At 47.8% G+C, this 19,831-nt stretch overlaps 1 protein-coding gene across 1 annotated transcript in view; it reads left to right on the forward strand.

Moving 5' to 3' along the window:
• The first annotated feature begins 1,106 nt into the window (after positions 1-1,106).
• The window catches only part of LOC149341755 (solute carrier family 23 member 1-like), a 66,715-nt gene continuing 47,990 nt past the window's right edge, over positions 1,107-19,831 (forward strand). Inside the window, exon 1 of the mRNA XM_089542023.1 lies at positions 1,107-1,316. Within this exon, the coding sequence (XP_089398149.1) occupies positions 1,260-1,316 (57 nt within the window). The 5' untranslated portion in view covers positions 1,107-1,259. The remainder of the gene's footprint in view (positions 1,317-19,831) is intronic.

The following is a 19,831-nucleotide window of genomic DNA, read 5'->3' on the forward strand; positions in this document are numbered from 1 at the left end:
TTTTTAATTTTGTCGCTCGCTGCGAGGAGTATACGGAGAGCATGATGACCTATCCTGCCATTCATGTAATTTCGGCAGGCTGTTTGAGAGTCCGTGAGTATTGTTAGCGACCGCCCGGTTCTATAGCCCTCCGCCACCGCTAGAGCAACGGCTACTTCCTCGGACTCTGCAGCTGTGCAGCCTCGGAGAGATGCGCTGGTCATTTCGCGTAAAGACGAATCGACCACCGCCGCCACAGCGATTTTGGTACCGTGAACGATCCCCGCAAGGCATGCATTTCGATTTAAATGAGTTCTCCTCAGCGCCTTAATACTTTAGGCATGTAACACGAAAGCACTTCTTGTCATTCGTTGAATGAACTAGGCCTGCCCACCGTAGTTATTAGATGCTAACTAAACTAAACTTCAGTGATAATTTTGGCTGCACGATAACATCGCAAGTTGCGTGGCTACGAGGAGAGCGGAAAGAAAAGCTAAGGGAAGGATGAAAAGGCTATAATAGCTCATAAACGAAAAGATAGCAATGCGGATCTATCGGATTACGAGAAGCGGCTTTATTTTTTTCCGTCATCGCCTCGAAAAACAGCCTTCAGCGTCACGGCCTTCAGCGACGTCACTTCGTCGCCGCATCTGGTAGTTCCCCGCCATTCAGGATCTCTCATCTAATACGTCGGCCACGTATAACGAGCCGTTCCATGACACGTGCCGCGTGTCTGGCGCTGCCCCGTCACCTTTCTTGGGGCGCCCGTATTGCTCCTCCTTCCTCCCTCCCCACCTCCGATCAACGGCCGCTCCTTGCGCCAAGGGCCATTTCCGAGTGAAATTCCCGGAGTGGGTCGTCGGAAGAGTGCGGAAGGGGGAGGAGGGGGGGGGGGGGACGGAAGAAAGAGAACGGCGGGTGCTCTGTGGGCACTGACGTACACCTGAAAGGGAGAGTGGGTGCGCGACGACTCGGTGATGCCGGAACGCGGACTTAGGCAGGCACCGACCCCTTTCCCGCGACGGCGGCCTACGACAGAAGAGACGAGGGAGGGAGTGCCGTGGGAAGCCGGAGAGAAGATGGAGAGAGAGGGAGGGGCTGCCGCTTTGCCTCACTCGCTCACCTCCGCCGCCGCATAGCGAGTCGCGCGCGAAAGCACGGCTTCGAGATCAGCTGCGGCAAAGGCGACGGCAGCGCGCCGGAGACAGTGCTGCGCGAACGAGGACGGAATAGTATAACGCCGATAGCGCGCCGGTGTCTCCGCAGCGAAGAGCACCAACATGCCGACGGGATTCAGCGGTGCTATGGAGGCAGACAACCTCGCCTTGGAGTTGGAGGTAAGTACAGTGCCGAGACGACCGCTGGATACTGCTGCATTGTTTTGTATTTTATCCTCGCCTTAACCTAGTGATCCTAATATTAACGTCACGGGCGAGAAAGTAATCTCCCGGCATTCCGGAGGACTGGAACGCACCACGCAGTTTCTATTGAATTTATTTTTTGATACGAGAAAATAAAATGTTGCGGATAACTAATAATACTAACCAGTTCGAACATCTGGCGAGAGCGCAAGGTAGCCGCGCGGTTGCCGACATGTAGCCGACGCAGTGTAGCCCGAAGCGGCTATTCGCCGACACCTGTCACTTCGTTAGCTGATTCTAGTCTTATTTCACTGGATATTCGGAGTTCCGCTCGAAGCTATATTACTAAGAATGAAAACTACAGCGGGCAGAGCGGGAGATGCTCCCCACATTGCAGCCGCGCTTTGACGCTCGTTCGTAAGCGAAACCAGCGAGATACGCCTTCTCTAAACAAACATAACGGGCCGTTCTTTCGTTTAGCACGACAGTCGCTCTCTCCGCTCTCGCGAGAGACATCGTGCAACACCTGGGCGTTCGGAGCTTATCTACCGCTCGTTCCTGCTAGGATTATTTTTTGCAGTGGTTGTTTAAACCAAGTGACCTAAGTAAACAGGTTCTTTACTGCGCTTCCGCATTTGTACAGGGATGCAACCAGGAAGCCGGGTCATTGGGAACACTGCGATTTTCTGTCACAGAGATTCTCATATTGGGAAGCTGCGACCGATTTGTTCTTTTTCAGAGTTAAAATTATTGGATTCATACATTATCAACCTGCTATGTAGGCTACAGAGAACGACCTCGCGTAGGATAATTGATTACATTGTTCAATAGAGTTCGTTGGCATACGGTGAGATTTCAAAATACACACGAGCTTTTCGCTCGCACCGAGATAAGGCTGGGTTCGAAACTGCGACCTCGTTTCGTGCTTGTAGCCATAGCCACTCAGCCATCGCTTTGGGTGCTTTTAGAAATGTCGAGACCTTTATAAAAGCCGAACACTCTTCTAGTGTAATGAAAAAATCGAGAGTTGCTATTTCTGGACGGAGCGCCCGACACGCTACTGCCAGTTGTTCTGCGCACGAATAACGTGGAGCGTTCGTGGTTTCTGGGAAGTGCATATGCCACCGTCACAAACCCGGATCTCCCACAGCTTGCAGTATACGTTGCGCATCTTTGCAATAAAGGTCGGGGGTGCAACACTTTGACGCCCTCGCGCAATTCTCATCTGTCGAATGTGGCAAACGCACTCGAAAACTCCGAAAACTTCTTGGCAGACAAAAAATTCAGGGGGGCACTTTGTTGACTTAAAGTGCGGTGAGGCGAAAGCCTTAAGCGCGGTGTTGCTGCTTGTGTCCCTGATGTGTTGTTAAGATGTTAATCTTCGCCTCTAAGAGTGAAACGCGACAGCGTCTTGCAACGCTGCCGGGGAGTCCATAGAACGCCATCGCCCGTTCGGTTCTACACCTTGCTCGTCGGTAAATTGTTTTTTGATGAAAGGAAATGTATCTGTCTCGCATACCTCGGTGGACACCTGAACTTCGCCATAACGGGAAGGGAGGAAGATGGGAGTGAACGAAGACACCGTATTCACTAAACGCGCCTTTGTTCATTCCAAACGCACGACCGGCCCGAATTTATTTTCGGGAAAGCATGGACTGGTTTCTTGCAATCCAAAAAGCAGCTGCGGAGCCTCCCGAGTGGCTCTCAAGACTAGAGCCGTTGTGTATGTTGCGGGAATTTTAAGCTGACGAAGCCAGTCTCGTGCTGGCTGACCACGACAGTGTTGTATGTATATAGCGTTATGTGTATTTTTGTTGTGCAATGTCATGAGCCAAAGCCAGGCAATAAAGAAAAAAAAAGCTGGCATGGCGGAGTGGTTAGCATGCTCGTCTCGCCCTCCGTAGACCGGGGTTCGATTCCTGAATTCGACCAATTTCCTACTCGGTTTATTTATTTATCTGGATTGACTAGAAATGTTAATTAGGCTAACTGCGCAATTAAGGAATTAACTAAACTCATTCCCACTTACTTGGAACATCACTATACGATCCCTTTAATTGGTTGCATAGTTACTAGCCAAAGTACAATTGGCCCCGTTTGAAATTCGCGCACTCTGACGTCATGACTGTTTCGACCAATTGAAAAGCGTGACATTACTGTCGACAACTCCTGCTTACAACGATGTGGCATTAAAGGCTTCCGCCTTAAAAAGGAGAGACTGTAGCTACCGAAATAAGTTGCGATTCTAGAACGCAGTTATTTCCGCAACCGCAGAAACGAAAACCGAAAGTGCATCGGAGGTCGTCGACGCAAGTCTGAAAGTCAAAATTATGATCTCGACGTTGCCATTGCATATTTGCAATTGGGTAGGTGTGCTTTCTTTTTAAGGACAGGCGTAATGCGAACGAATGATCAGCGCCTCGTAAAATGTGCAGCAACCCCTTCATGAATTCTTCATTCGCTTGCACTTTTTCTCTTTCTAATTCTGTATCTTATTTAATTCTTATTCGCTTTGCTCTAGACCCTAAGAACAGGCCTCTCGAGACGCCTTCCGAAGCCAGTGACGCCATTCATGTACTATCGTGGACAAAAGTCCCCAGGACGCGGGCGCGGCAACCAATGAACGCAGCTTTTATTGCGAAAGCAATACTACTCGCACTTTCAAGCCTTCGCGTTACCCGGCCGCAGTTACGTTTGACCTTTAGCGGAGTGAATATGGGCGACCAACTCGCTCCTTCAGATAGCCCGGCTGGTTACGGTGTGTGTTTTGTCGCGCGGCGCACCTGTGGCGCTACTGCCTCTGTGACGTCATACCAGCTGTAGATTGTTTTCTTTCTCTCAGTCGCAACAACATCAAAAACAAAATATATAAAAAATTACCGAAGACGCTTTGAGTCGTCACGCAGCGGCGGCCGGTAGCCACGCGTGATCTGTAGACACGGCGTACTGTGTTCCTTCAGTTGGAGGCACTGCGCTTTTGCTTTCGCAACCTGCCAGTCTTAAGCTAAGCCCCCGCCAATTTTTTTTTACTGCCGGGTGGATCGAAACCGTACTTTTGGAGGTGAAGGCCGTACTGGGTGTCTCCTTTGTGCGCCAGGAAACTCAGGTTATTTTTGTGAAACCTCTCTGTAATGCGCACATATCGCTATTCGTGCTCCCTGGATACTTCGCAACCATCGATATCTCTCTATAACGTGCGTCCAAGAGCGACAAGAAGAGGGCAAGGAGGAGAAGCGTCTGGTTGCGTCACAACGCGCCGAGGATGCACGGGATCGATTGCACTGATAACAGCCCGTCCGCGTCCTTGCGCGACGTTCACAGACTACTTGTGCACATTGGCTGGATAGAACTCCAGTGAACGCATACACGCGTCCGTTGAGGAGGCTGAATAAGACTTGTCTCGCCCCTCGCTGGGTGCCGCAGTGGCGAAGCTATATATGCGAAATGCGAGGCCGCAAAACTGCATGCAATACTTGCGAACAAATATGAAAAACTGTAAACGATACTATTTACCTGATCAGGTGACTTCGTCACCTTCTTACCTTTCATGCGTTGGTATCAAACGAAACTCATTTTGACACAGTATGCCCACACTGTGAGATTGGTCATTTGCGTGTGTCCCCTTGACAAAAATTTGTTGAATATACATACTGCATTTCTGCCACCGCCTGCAAAATGGGTGTCATTTTTTTTTCTTTTTTTTTTGCTGAACGTTAAGCAAAAGCTGCTTGACGTTAACTGTACACGACGTCATAACCGTTGTAGCTACATGGCTACACTGATGTGGATGCTTATAAGTATAATTACTACCATTCAGACAAATTTACTACACCTTGGGGGATTCTCCTATATACACGGTGCTGCAGGTATCTTTTGCATTAACCGTAACGTTACCTTACCGTCAATCCGCTGCGAATTTTTTCTTGTTTTTTTTTAGCATTATAAAATTGCCGTATAAGTATAAAATTGCATTTGCTTTCCCTTTCGTTTCCCTTAGCTTTTGTTAATGAACCCCCAACGCTTATGGCCTTACGTATATTTCCTAGCTTTATTTTGTTTTTTTGTTTTTTTGGATTCTCATAGTGTCTGTGTCACCTTTATCTTTTGCACCTTCCTGTGAATGGGCCGGTCATGAATATAAGCCGCCTCACCTTTTATGACTCTCTCTCTATGCACGCCTGTGTACTCTTTGTATAGATATTAATGAAAAAAAAATCCCCTCAGCGTAAATGGCGCTTCTGTGACGTCCTATCCAGTTATCGGACCTGCATTTAGACCTTCCTCAGTTGTATGCCCGCACGCGCTACACAACCAACGAGGCATCTTCCACACTAGACGGGGATCCAGCTTTCATGGAGTTTGTCACACGACGACGAAAGCAGCATTTAAGCAAACGAAAGTATCATTGCGCAAACGATTCCGTTTGCGCAAGGTGGATATACTTGACTGCCTAAGACCTTTGTGAGCCGTTAAGATGTTTTCGAGTTGTGCCTTTAAAAAAAGCGCCCCCTTTTTTTATTAACTGTTTTTTTTTATAACTCTGTCCGGCGCACGGCAAGTATCGCATTGCGAAGTACGAAGAGCATAAACCGAGCAACGGGTGTCGATGACACAACCGCGCGCTCCTGTTACCACGTGCCTCGCCTGTCGCGGCGAGGACACCGGCTGCCGTGCTGGCATGCGATGACGGTCTGACGACGCGTTTCAGGCGTACACGGTGCAAGGGCATGGGTAAATTCAACGGAGTCCTGGCGAGAAACTTCAATCGGTACGACAGGGACAGCACGACGGTTCGATTCCAATTCCGGAACATTCCTTTATTCTTCCCACCCTTTCTCACTGACTCAAGTGCAGCCACGGCCCCATATTCCATAGCAGGAATATGTCAGCCGGATGATAAGAACGGAAGATAGTTTTCCTATGGCACTTGTATTAATGTCCTCGTGATCCGACTGTGTGGTAATGCGAATGCAAGAGCTTTTAGATTATACGTTCAAGCAATTCTTAATTCCATTTGGGCCTCGAATCGAACGAAGCGCTTTGTCAACTCGGATCATCTACGATGTATTTTTAATACTGGAAGCAGTAAAAAACATACCCTTGTTTAGATGAAACAGAGCGAAGCGAAAACAAAAAAATTGGCTGGGGTTTGACCAATGGCCATCCCGAGTAGAATTGCGGAAGCAACGGCGCGGCAATCGCAGCGGCGGCGGCATCTCAGGGAGCACTTTGACTGTACCTGTCTCACATAACTCGGCGGACACCTGAACCGCGCCGTAAGGGAAGGGATCTTTAACGTGCACTGACATCGCACAGCACACGGGCGCCTCTTGCGTTTCGCCTCCATCGAAACGCGGCCGCCGCGGTCGGGTTCGCACCCGAGTACTCCGGCTCGGTAGACGAGCGCCTTACCACTGAGCCATCGCGGTGTTTTCCTCTTCCTTGTACTGTGCGAGGGCGCCCACGTTACGTCGGGTTCCTCTCTGTCATCGGAGCGATCGAAATCGAAAGTAATCGCTAGAAATAAATATAGAGTTTACAATTCGGAATATTTCAAGGCCACCTAGTCACAGGCGAAGGACGTCAAACAAAAAGCGAGGATGGAGAGGGGAACTGGAAGTGTGGGTGTGTTTGAGGACAGCAGGGGGGGGGGGGGGGGGGGGGGGCGAAAACAAGAAGCCTTGCATCAGGCGATCTTTAACATCAATTACACTTCTGCGTCTCATATCACGGTATGCGTTCGCACGCCACAAGGAAGTTAAGTGAGCGCCTCAGTGCACACCGTCAATGATCTTCGGCTTTGGCCACGGTGTAAGAATGTTACGTGACAGCAAGCCGAATCTGACGACAGATGGCGATGATATGATTTAATGCCTGCGGGCCTAGCACGAGCGTTCCTGCCTGCGCCACTAGCTGCCCGCTTCATCGTCTTCTAGTCCGCCACAATATCCCTACACAGCGGCTCTGGCTAACCGGGACAACAGCCCCGTTTCCCGTGGCGCAAAGCGAGAGTTGTTAATGCCAATGCGCGCCGAGCTCAATACAAACGGGGGAAGGAGGATGTTGCGTCATTGATGGGCTGCATGCCGAGCAGCTAATCACTCATTCGGGCCGGCCCCCGCCTTTCACGCGTGTTATCGCGTAAGGCGAAGGTCATAAGAAGGCAGCTACAGGCTTCCTTCGCATGCAAAAATCCACCTCGCGCTCACTCCGTATACCCGTCAAGTGGCCGTCAACCTCTGCGCTAGCAGAGTTCGAATGTGCGCCGAACTGCTGCACGAGAGCCACGATGCATTGGCCAACACACACTCGGGACACTTGGCAGAGGTATAATCAAGAACGTGAGACGTTTCGCAACACCTGCGCCAAGAGGCGGATGACAAAGCAGGGAAAGTGTGGGGAGAAAGCAAAGTTAGGTCAAGGAATGGCGTGGTTTAGAAACAGGCCATCGTCTTCACCTTCACATTTTTTTTCTTTAAACTGGCTGTGCTTCTCGTTGCGTAGATAGAGGCGCCATCTCGCGGACCAGCTCCTTTCCCAGGCGATTTTCTGCGCATAACAACACCGAGCGAATGGTTTCGCTTGCTTATCGGCATACGATTTATTCGTAAAGCGAAAGTCCTCGGCCTTCCGGCGTTATACCTCCAGGTTATATTAGTTAAAATCCTTTGTTCCGTCCTGGAACTGTTCCAGGCGCACCGGCTACATCTACGATGATATGCAAAGCCGGTACAAATATTAAGACAAAATGCATTACTCACTCCACGCTTGCAGCCTGACGAAACTTAACTCCGTTCTGTTTTCGTACGGATGAATTCCGCCTTCTTCGAGTGTGCTTTTCTCTGCTATTTCCGCCTGCTTTGAAAACGGTATCACGTATTTGTTAAAATTCACTTCCACCGTAAGCTTGGTTTGCGGCGTGCTTGTTGCATTGAATTTGTGGCTGCATATGTATATAAGTGCTGGGCAACTGATCGCTCAGCCCCTCGGCTATGAGCACATTATTTTTTTTTTCATATTTAAGTGATTGAAGTGACATGACCCTAATTAGCACAGGTGTGTTCTTTGTCAATCCGCGTGCCCTAGTTGAGTGTAGTTATCATGATCAAGTAACAGACTTGTACCGCAGCAGCATATCAAATGCAGTTAATATATATTATCACCCTTTTCCGTGGGCTAGGCACATCGAGTAGTTTTTTTAATATTTTATTCGCATGCAAATCAGTAGGACCAGTTATTCCCTCTCTATAAAGCGATCGAAAGCATGTCAATATTCGAATTGTAAATTTTGATATACGCCCAGCGCCAGCTTTTGCACGCTATTGCTGTTTATCTCATTCGACCCAAAAAGCTATTGGGAGATTTCGACCTAGTGGTTCCGACGTCTCGTATGCCGATCCAGTTTCATTTTATATTACTAACGATGTCATTCCACCACTATGCAGTTAATGAGTTGCGTAACTGCTTAAGACCCACATTGGATAACTGCGCAGGTTAATGCCCACTTAGCATAATAATGAGGCTAGCGACTACGGAAGGCGTTCTGTCATTCATCTTCATTATCGACAACACCTATATTACTCTCGAAGGCCAATTTCGGCGGAGGGAGAGTGAAAACGAAATAATTGATGATGAGACATAATGTATTGTTGCCAATTCAGTGCAAATAAGCTGATGCAATGGTGATACAATGCGATACAATACCAAAAAATTCAATACAGTTAAGTGCAGTAGAATCGAATGCAGTGAACAATAATTCGAGGCAATGCTGACTTTTATTACGGCTGGCGCTATGGGACAAGCGAATAAATGCTTCTTTGGCACGAACGGCTTCAGTCAGGCGCATTTCATGGGCTTCTGCGCGTGCGGCGTTCGCCTTAACACCTCGGTGGCAGCGTAGTAGCGCTCGTGATGAGTGGCAACATCGAAGATTACGAAACGCGGCCGCCTTTTAAGAGGAGAGTCGCTGCTCCAACTCGCGCGAGAGATCGTACGATGTGTGGAGGCCTGGGTACGGATCATCATTACAGCCACTTCAGGAAGAGATACGATAAACTGCATATCTTTTGTCGTATCTCGATTCTTTTCCGTTTTTTTCCCCTGTGCAAATGGCAGCTGCAAGTAGACGTGCGCGTTGCTGAACTGACAAAAAAGGGGCAACATTCATTAACAAGGAATTTAGATATTCAAACCCGAAACAGAGAAAGCTACTCGGAACTAATTGATTAATAGAATTTTGCGTGTCAGAGCAACGCCCGTTTTGAGCTAACAACGCGGAAGCCGTGAAACAAGAATGGAGGAACGGGACAGAACGCTGCAATACCTGCACCGTGTTATACCGATTCTCCTTACTTTTGCAAAGAAGCACTGCAGGCTTTGAGGCAAGCATTGTTCGGGGATTACAGGTTGACCCGCCGCGGTGGCTCAGTGGTTATGGTGCTCGGCTGCTGGCCCGAAACACGCGGGTTCGATCCCGGCCGCGGTGGTTGAATTTCTTTGGAGGATAGGATAGGATAGGATAGGATAGGATAGGATAGGATAGGATAGGATAGGATAGGATAGGATAGGATAGGATAGGATAGGATAGGATAGGATAGGATAGGATAGGATAACTTTATTTGAATCTAGCACAAGTGTTTTTTTTTGTTTTTTTATGTGGTCAGATGAGTCCATCTGCAACGGTCGGTTGCCCCTATTTCAGGGCTCCGCCGGATGCTGCCGTCAGCTGAGCTCGCCGTATCAGACCGATCTGGCCATCGCGGCAGTCGCTGGAGAGCAGACCCTCCCATTGCTCCACACTTGGGTTTTGTATAACTGGGACGATGTCGACTTTTTGACATGCCCATGTGACGTGATACAGTGTAGGTTTTTCATGGCACCACGGACAATTTGAAAAACCACACAAGCCGATCAAACATAAGATCATCTGGGTACCGGGGCACACGGGGGTGGCAGGAAACCAAGAGGCAGACAGGATAGCTCGAGGATATACTAACTACCGAGCATCCAACGTCAACGACTTTGAGGAATCCCTGCCAGTACCTCAGGAATACTCGGCCATACTCAACAACTACAAAGGCAGCAGGATGCGGTACCCACCACCGCACAAATATTTAAACAAAGAAGAGGCTGTCACATGGAGACAACTTCAAACGGGGTCATATCCAAATCTAAACACACTAAGTAAAATTCACCCTACACTTTACGCACACAATTGTCCGTGGTGCCATCTTTGGAGGAGAAATTTTAGAGGCCCGTGTACTGTGCGATGTCAGTGCACGTTAAAGAACCCCAGGTGGTCGAAATTTCCGGAGCCCTTCACTACGGCGTCTCTCATAGCCTGAGTCGCTTTGGGACGTGAAACTCCATAAACCAAACCAAACCAAACCGATTCCAGGTTGACCTCGCTTATCCCCCGAAACCAAAAGCCAAAGCGTAATCTTGAGGGCGATTGTTATGCCCCCCCCCCCCTTACAATGTCGCCATAAAACGGAAAGCAGCCAAATATAGGAATTAGCTTAGGCCTTTACATATGTCAGGCTAAGCATCTGCTACACAGTTCAGAAATACGAGACGAGGAAGTTGGCTGATTACCCTGAGTCACTTGTATTGTTTTATCGGCATGGTTTGTCTCGAATTCAACTGTCATTAGGCGTTGTAAATGACAACTCAACAACTATCAAAAAAGAAAAACAAAAACGAAACACTGCGAGCATTATCGAATACGGAGCAGCCAAGTGAGCTCATATTTGATAAATCACTGCTTTGTTTCCTTCCATTTTTTCAGTCTCAGGGGTTTGCACAGAGTACGCGTTCCGCCACATTTAACGGCAATCTAAAGCACTTCTTTCATTGTTAGCTGTCTCTACGCCTCGAACGCGCAGCTATTACTGGGACATGTAATATACAGGGTTTAACTTCCTGAACTGAAGACACATGAGCATTGAGGGGCGGCGTATTGGAAGGATTCGGATTCATTTCAACCACCCGAGTTTTTTTAACGTGCGCTCACGCCAACCTGCACACGAGCGTTTTGGCGACTCGCCTTCATCGAAATGCGGCCGCCGCTGCCTGGTTCTATCCTGCGGCCTTGGGATCGGCAGCCAAGCGCCAAAGCCACTGATCCCCCGCAGCGGGTCTTCTTAAACAATACAGCGACCTCGTAGGGTAGAAGTGAGGGACTCCGACTTGAAAAATAAACTGCTCTCTGGGGAAAATAAAAAAAAAACTCTCAGACGATCCTCGGCGGATCGTTTGAACGTGTTAGCAGCCAAACGTTCGTTATATGCGAGATAACATGAAAGTTCGTTTAATCCGAGGTAGTTATATCTGCGGTTAACACGTGTAATATCGATATGTCTGAGTAGGCATATTAAGGTTCTTTATATCCGAGGTAGTATACCAAGTTCGTTTATATGGTAGCACGTGGCATGTGGGCCACCTGCTACTAGCTACCGACGGACGGCGGTCGCCATTTCCGCTTCCGCTGACCCCTTTAATGCTAACGCATTCATAAGACGCGGTACAACTGAAAAGAAGTTTAAAGAGTCGTCTTCGCCGTAGCCGAAGAATGCGCCGTTTAATTGCCGAGTTTGACATCTCGTTTCGAAATCATGACGGTACTCAGTGAACACACGTTTTTGACACTAGAGAGTGTTTAGTGCAGAAGATGGTTGTCGTTACTGCTCGTACGCGCAGCTGAAAGGCAGACAAGAACGTCGATATTAAATTTCGTTAAGTGCTGGATCCTCAAACTAAAAAAAAAGTGTTTTAGTCCATCTAAAAATTTAGGTACACTGCAAGTACAACGCCGTTATTCACATGGTCTGAATTGTCGCCAAGCCGTATGAAGGTATTCCCGTGGTCCTACACACCTACACCACTGAATCACTACATAACTACACCGCTGTAGGTCCGGTGATGTTTTGCTCACTGACGCAGTGACCTGTGTATTGCTAACCGAAGAGCGACTATAGCAACAAGAAAGAAAAAAAAACTATAAGGAAAACAGGTTGCGCAAGGCATTGGATTGTGGAACTTTGCTAAAGGAGACATAATATATAACTGCGCTGTCCCAACATTCACACAAAGCAGGAAAATCAAGTGGTAATTCTAATACTTAATTCCCGTTGACCTCGCGTTACAGCACCAGGGGTGCTGTAACTCTCATGTCTTTATTCTTTTTTCTCTCGACACTGCCTCGATAGTGCGAGAAAAAAAAAGATAATGGTGTTGTAAGATATAGATTCAGGTTCCGAGGGACTGGCGCCGCAAGGTACCTGCAACACATGCGCGGAATTCAGAAAGCCCAACTTCCGTGTTTGGCATGCCAAGAAAGAAATTTATGCGAAAGCTACTTACTGATGGCACAATTCTCGACTATCGAAGTAAATTTATATGCTCCCCACCAAATGCTCTGCTCCGGAGTTGTCTTGCCGGGCATCGACCCGATCTTGTAGATACGTGTTGCCGTTCGTATACGCCGCGCGTTCATGTAGCAATTGTGTCCGTTAAAAAAAAAAGAGAGAGAGAAACGAAACGCGTCGACGAAACGCCGCCCGCTTGGATCGCGTGACTATACACCCTTAATAATACAAATCTTGCAGGGGGGATAAAAGAGGCAACCTCGGCACTCTTGACTCCGTTCGAACCAAATCCGCAGCCTGGCAATCTGTTTTGCAATGGGAGCGGCTGTGCGATGTAAAACTCCCTAGCTATGCATGTTTGTATCATAGATGAACTCAAACCCGCTCCTTCCTTTTTTTTTTATTGCGCTAGGCACATTATTTTACTAGGGTGACCTAGTTAGATAGTTCCAATAGCTGCTGTGAGCTCAAGTTCAAGTGGAGCTTGACACTGCGGCTAGCAAAAAATAAAAATAGTGGAAAAATATTTTATACTATGTCGAGCCGGCAGCAACTGGAATAAGATAACAGAAATAGGACAATGTGGTATCGAAAACATTTTTTTTTTTTTTCGATAATTCCGCGTCACCATATACTAAAGCGATAATCAGACGCAGGCTTGTTAAAACAAGAACGCAACCATGCAGCCATTTTTTTTTCTTTCTGTCTCATAGCACACCTTTCGAGCGCCAAAATTTCAAGTAAGAAACGGCAGAAGAAGTGGTACTCTGGTATCACGGTACCGAGTGTGCTAAGATAAAACACTAACAGCAATTTCATTTTTTCTCTTGTGAATCGAAAACTGTGAGGTGAGATTCTAGATCGAGGATCTTGAAAACAATGTCATGTTGTTTTGAAACTGCACAAATATCTCACCAACATGTTTGCTTGTTGGCACGAGCATCAAGAAGAGTATCAAATGGCTACAAAGAATGTATGGCTTCAGCAAAGAAAGTAGGCCAGGACCATGGCTCGAAAGGAATAGCGTCAGTTCGCGCTTCTCGTTTTTGACCATGACAGTACGCTATGTTTTGTATGTCCTTTCTTGGTACTACATACCAGAGTTTCGTATTTGCAAAAACAGTATTGATGCTCCAACCTGGAATATGCTTTTCCGCACAACACCATGGTCATTGCAATTAGCGCAGAATGCTAAATTTTATTCTTGTCAACATGACTGTGATGTTGCAACCAGTCACCTTACTGGTCAGAACCATGTATTTACTTTTGCGATTTGCTGCACATTTTCTTAAACGAAGTTCAATGCTAAAAGCTCTGGAAATAAAAGTGCCATGATAATCAAGCGCATATGCTCTTCAGTGTTCGATATTCGGTTCAATTTTCAAACCTAACTATTCGTATTCTGTTCCTACAAAAAAAGGCATTTTTACTTGTCCTCTCTACTGCTTGTACACGACGCACACTTATCTCCAGCCTTTGAAATCACGCCAGTGGTGAAAAAAATGTCTGCGAGCGGGCTCGGTGACACGCTGCAGGCAGGCATGGAATACACCAGTTCGGGAAAATAATGGCATACGATCGACCGCGCTGCGAACGGACGACCGGTCACGCCGCACTGATTGCTCCGATGCATGACGACTTCGTTGAAACACAGGGACAGGAAGGGAAGTTCTACCCTCGCATGAGCAACCTTGAAGGTTCACCCGAAGAGAAAAGGAAAACGTAAAAGAAACAATGCGCCCTGCCGGTCGGCTGGCGCCAAAGCCGCAGGCGACCAAAGAAAGGCGTCCGGTGATTACAGCCACCGATTACCGAGAGAGCACACATACACGACAAACACTTCTCCGAAAAAAAAAATGTGGCCGTTTTCCCATATTGCGAGCGTCCGGTCACTCACGGCGCGTTGGGGCGCACCTCCGCCGACGGAATTTCCCCGAGTGCCATGCGATGGACTAAGATAAACTCCGTGCTCTCTTTAGTTTTCTTTTATCCTTTGGCTTATTGCTCTGTTCGGGCTCTCCAGACAGACATCTTCCAGACTGCACAGCCGTCTGCTGACGTTTCAAGCCACGCCTCTGTAGTCAGCCGATCCACGACCGAAGCTCCATCAGTATACTCTTCTTTTTTTATACCAGCCTTCCTTTCTCATGATAATCGCGCATAGGCTGTAGTTACAACGCAGCCAGCCATCGGTGCGCCTTCGGGGACCTCCCGTCACACCAGACGCCCTCTGTAGGTCAACTACCGTCTCCCTCTGTCACGTGCTCAACTCCCTTTCCTGCTCAAATTCCTTCTCTCACCATCATTCCAACATTTCGCGACCCGTGGAGGAAAGGGAGGATGCATCTCGTGGTGTCAGGAGAGGGGATCGAAACAGTCGTTTTGCCACAGCCTCCTTCAAGGACGGAAGAGAATGCGCTCCGCTGAAAATATTGCCTCTCGTTTTTTTTTTTCTTTTCGGTTTAACCATCATTTTTGGCCCGTGCTACGTGCATTTAGTATGCAAAGGTCGCCGCAGCATCAGGCCGCGTGCAGACGCCCGCGGTGTTCGTCTGCATCTTTAGGAGCAGAAGAGCATAACAGCGGCGGACTGAAGCGTGAGCTTCGAGCTGCTTCACTCATTTGTACAGTAATGAGAAAAAAAAGTGTGCTATCGCTTCTGTTGCTCCTGCGTGTGTACGTGGCGTGGTTAGCGGGAAAGCGGGTTTCCTTACCTTTTTTTCTTTCCTCGGTGCCGCTAATATTTGTTGGCCTGTGGCGCAATTTAAATTGAGATAGTAATCGTTAAGAAATGCTGATGACGCGACAGCTCATCTTTCGCAGCGCGTGGACATTTTAACAAACGCACCCTCATCACTTCTTTGAAAAAAAAATCAATACGGTCCTCTGGGGCGCCATTTTGAGCCAGGATAGGCAGCCAACGCGACAAAAAGTCACCAAGCACGGCCTACTTACTGGAAACGCCTCGACCCGTGTCTACGGCAGAAAGCGGCACTGCGAACATCCGTTGGCACTTCGTGCCTTCTATTTCCTCTTTGCTTGCTTTTTCTTTCTTTGCGCGATCCATCTTCTTAATATTCTGCGTTATCCGGTGTTTCCGCTCTTTGTTATATATAACAAGCGAAGCGTCAATAATCATTTCCCCTGCGTTCCTATTCTTGCACTTTGAGTCGTGTCTACATTTCGACAATTCGGGAAATCCGCGTTGTCGAAGCGTTCACGTGGTTTCTGTCGAATGTTTACTTATGTCAGTTCTGCAAGCACGCACGTACAAACACTGCCTAGTTTCGTCACAGCTCAGCATACACTTTTTTTTTTTTTTGGCGGGGGAAATGGTCATGGTAAATCAACGAACCTCAAATTTATGCAGCCAGAGCCCTCGCGTGCCAGTAACAATCTTTGCCTCTTTCAAGATGACTCAAAATAAGAACTATGGGGACGCTCAAGTTATCGTCATCGCAATTGTCAGCTTCTGTTACAACTTCTGAGTGTGTTTGCGTCAATTTCCTTGCAATTTTCGGCCCGTCAACCGCCATATTCTGACTACTAGCTGGAGTATCCACTATGCTGGAAAGGTGCCGACATTTGCGTATATCACTTTTTTTCCGGTTTTTGATTTCGATTCTCTATCTAGGTTGCTGTCTAGAAACTAGGTTGATTAAAACCCGGCGGGCGGGTTGTGATCATGCCACAAGTTCAGGTGATCAATCATCAATTTAATTGGCTACTGCAGCGGTGGGCAGGTTGCTCACAATCTGGTGTCTAGGTCAGCATCTGCCATGGTGGACTAGTTGTGATGACGTCACGAGGTTACGTTACCTCCACTCGACCAATCGAAGTGGCCCACCGGGGTAGATTCCTGTACCGTCACAAGGTCCGTTAGCGGCCTCAATAAATGAGCTGTAAAAAAGAAGGTTGGGGTTTGATGCCCCAGCGGCTAGCGCTGACGAAGGAGAGAAAAAGGAAGGAAGGCGAAGCTGGCGAAGTTCGGGTAGGCGCTCACAAACGCTGGTCTGCTCAGCAGGACCGTTCGAACAAATACTGTGGCCGTCAACATTAACTGTGTGCTTTCCTCTTCACACCGCGAATTTCGTCTCAGACATCAAAGGGAGTGGGGGGGGGGGGGGGGGGGGGGGGAACGTTTGGTGACGACAACTCTAACGTTATCGCATTCAAAACAGAGACTTACTCGTGCGGAGCCACCGTTCTTATTTTCGTAATTTTGAACACCTTCAGTTCTGAGCTGCCATTGTTCACATTTCCAGATATGCAACCTATGTGTAGTCTGCGTCGCCCTTGTGTAGAACGTTTGCGCAGTGCGCATTTCACAATAAAAGGTAAAAATATAGAGCAGCCCATGATTCTAGGGTGAAATGCATGTTCCCACATTGCTTGTAGATCTACGTCGCTCTACTGTCGACAAAACGTTCGGGCTAGAACCTAGTATATGCGACGAGATGGCCCTTTATTTGCAGGGAAATGAAGCGCTTTACTCAAGCGTGACGCCTGTAACCCTGTTTATGCCAATCCTCAAGCCCACGAAGTCTATTTGTGCCCCCCCCCTCCCCCCCCCCCCCCAAAAAAAAAGAACAGCAATCTGGTTATCCACTTCCTGCCTACAGTTCTCTATAAGCGTCCAGGGTCGCGGTCAAGCAGCCTCGTGAAAAGCTTTCCTCTTCTGTTTCGTGTATAACACAGAAATTCATTCAGTCCAGCGAAGAAGTGCTGAAAGCGAGCCAGAAAGCCAAAGGGAGTGTTCTTTATTTTCTTCCTATTTAAGCTCAAATCCTTCAGTCGTCAAATTGATCCGCTAAAAGAAACTAACACCACAGAGCTCCCTCTTTGCCTCTTGAACGCTGCCGAAGTTCCAGCTTGGTAGGCGCGAGAACACTTTACCTTCAGACAGGCTGCGAGCGGAGCGGGTCGTTTGCGCTTAGCGAGCCAAATCGGAGTGGTTGAGCAGGTATAGCTCCGAGGGGACGCTGGAAAACTACTGGCAGCTGCAGCCTGGCCTGTATTCGACGCCACTTTAGGGACGTTTGCCAACTGAACTCACGCATCGCACCAGTGTAACGTTGGCAGCGAGGACCACTGCAGTTATCGTCACGTAGATCGCCTAAAAAGGGGGTCTCGTGGTGTTTCGAGAAACATTATAGAACGGGAGGCCTCCTTTTCTGCGCACGCGCAGTCCTTAGAAGCAGGCGTTACGTGAGTCGTCCGTCGGAATCTCGCACATACAGCACTTCTCGCCACAAGTGGCACCGTCCGGAATGTGCCAAGAGTGTCATCGGCTGTACGCGAGATGTACCATCTGTTGCGAAAGTTTACAGCCCACCGCGCCATTGAAATAAACGGCGCGGTGGGCTGTAAACTTTTGCAACAGACGGTACATACAGACAACCCCATGCGGAGTGAGTGAGTGAGTGAGTGAGTGAGTGAGTGAGTGAGTGAGTGAGTGAGTGAGTGAGTGAGTGAGTGAGTGAGTGAGTGAGTGAGTGAGTGAGTGAGTGAGTGAGTGAGTGAGTGAGTGAGTGAGTGAGTGAGTGAGTGAGTGAGTGAGTGAGTGAGTGAGTGAGTGAGTGAGTGAGTGAGTGAGTGAGTGAGTGAGTGAGTGAGTGAGTGAGTGAGTGAGTGAGTGAGTGAGTGAGTGAGTGAGTGAGTGAGTGAGTGAGTGAGTGAGTGAGTGAGTGAGTGAGTGAGTGAGTGAGTGAGTGAGTGAGTGAGTTTGGCGGGTAGTCAGAGAGAGAAAAAAACGAAAGAAAACGAGGGAGGGCAGAAAGAAAGGGTTAAAATGGGAGGTAATGATGTCATAATACATGCTTCACGATTATCATAACGCATCTCCTTCTGTGGAGGAAAAGAAATAGCTAGTATACAAAACACCGTCCTTAAATTTAGAATACTGCTGGCATTACTCCTATCTTCATCTTCTACTCCTTACCTCTTGCTTTTGAGCATAAACATTATTCCTTGTCGCCTGGTATTGTAAAGTGTTTCCCTATTTCCATGCACTGTTGTTAAACCTAGCCATTGTCAACTGTACAAATATTCAAATCTCGCACGGCTTCCCTCCAAGAGAAAGGTGTCGCCATCGCTAAAGTAATAGGCCAGTTCGACGTATGCACGAACGCATGCTAATTTCTACGCTCCTGAGCTCTCCACTCGGGCGTGGTGTTAGTGGTAATGAGCGGAGCTCAGATTTCGAAGTCAGGTGACAGCAAATCTATTTCTGTCGGGTAACGCCCTTCTCTGTTGCCTAGAACACACCCGGCGGCTCGCCGTGATCGTGCAATCGAGCTCGGGCTGGCGACCCTGATTGTTATGTAAATGAATTAGCGCCCACCTGTCAGCATTGTGCGGCTGCTACTCAAGCATGAAGAGCGATTAAAAGCTGCCATTGGAACGTTTCACGGAGCCGTCCGCGCCTCGAAGTGACGAAGTGAGCATAGGTACACAAACCATTGGTGTTTCGCCTTTTAGTATCTTCTTTTAATTCTTCCTTATTTAAAATGTTTGCTTGAAATAATTCGCCAATCTTGGCATCTCTGCCGACTAAATATGATGTGTGATCATTTATTTGTTGCTACAGTTTATGATGAGAACAAAACGCAACAGGCAGCAAAGAGAGGTGCAGGACTATCTTTTATCAGAGGCTGTTCGCCTCTAAACGCATTTCATTCAAAACCATACCTTTATCACCTTTTTCTCGCAACCCCATCACTCATAAACACATGTAAAAATAGAATGAAAATTTAGGTATAAACAAGCACCGACGACATGGCTATGGCGTTAAAGAATGCGCTCATGATACGAAGGGAAAGTACTGAAATATAAGAAACATTGAAAGGGCCTCTGTGACCGCAACTCACTCACTCACTCGTTCTTTCTTTCTTTCTTTCCTTCTTTCTTTCTTTCTTTCTTTCTTTCTTTCTTTCTTTCTTTCTTTCTTTCTCTCTTTCTCTCTTTCTTTCTTTCTTTCTTTCTTCCTTTCTTCCTTCTTTTCTTTATTTCTTTCTTTCTTCCCTTCTTTCCTTCCTTCTTCCTTCCTTTCTTTCTTTCTTTCGTTCTTTCTTTCTGCTTGGTATGGGCAACGTGAGCGAGAGACCATATAGGATCTATCAGCAC

Source organism: Amblyomma mixtum, chromosome 5 (assembly GCF_055824585.1).
Source record: "Amblyomma mixtum isolate Tamu chromosome 5, ASM5582458v1, whole genome shotgun sequence".
Classification (NCBI taxonomy): Eukaryota; Metazoa; Arthropoda; class Arachnida; order Ixodida; family Ixodidae; genus Amblyomma; species Amblyomma mixtum.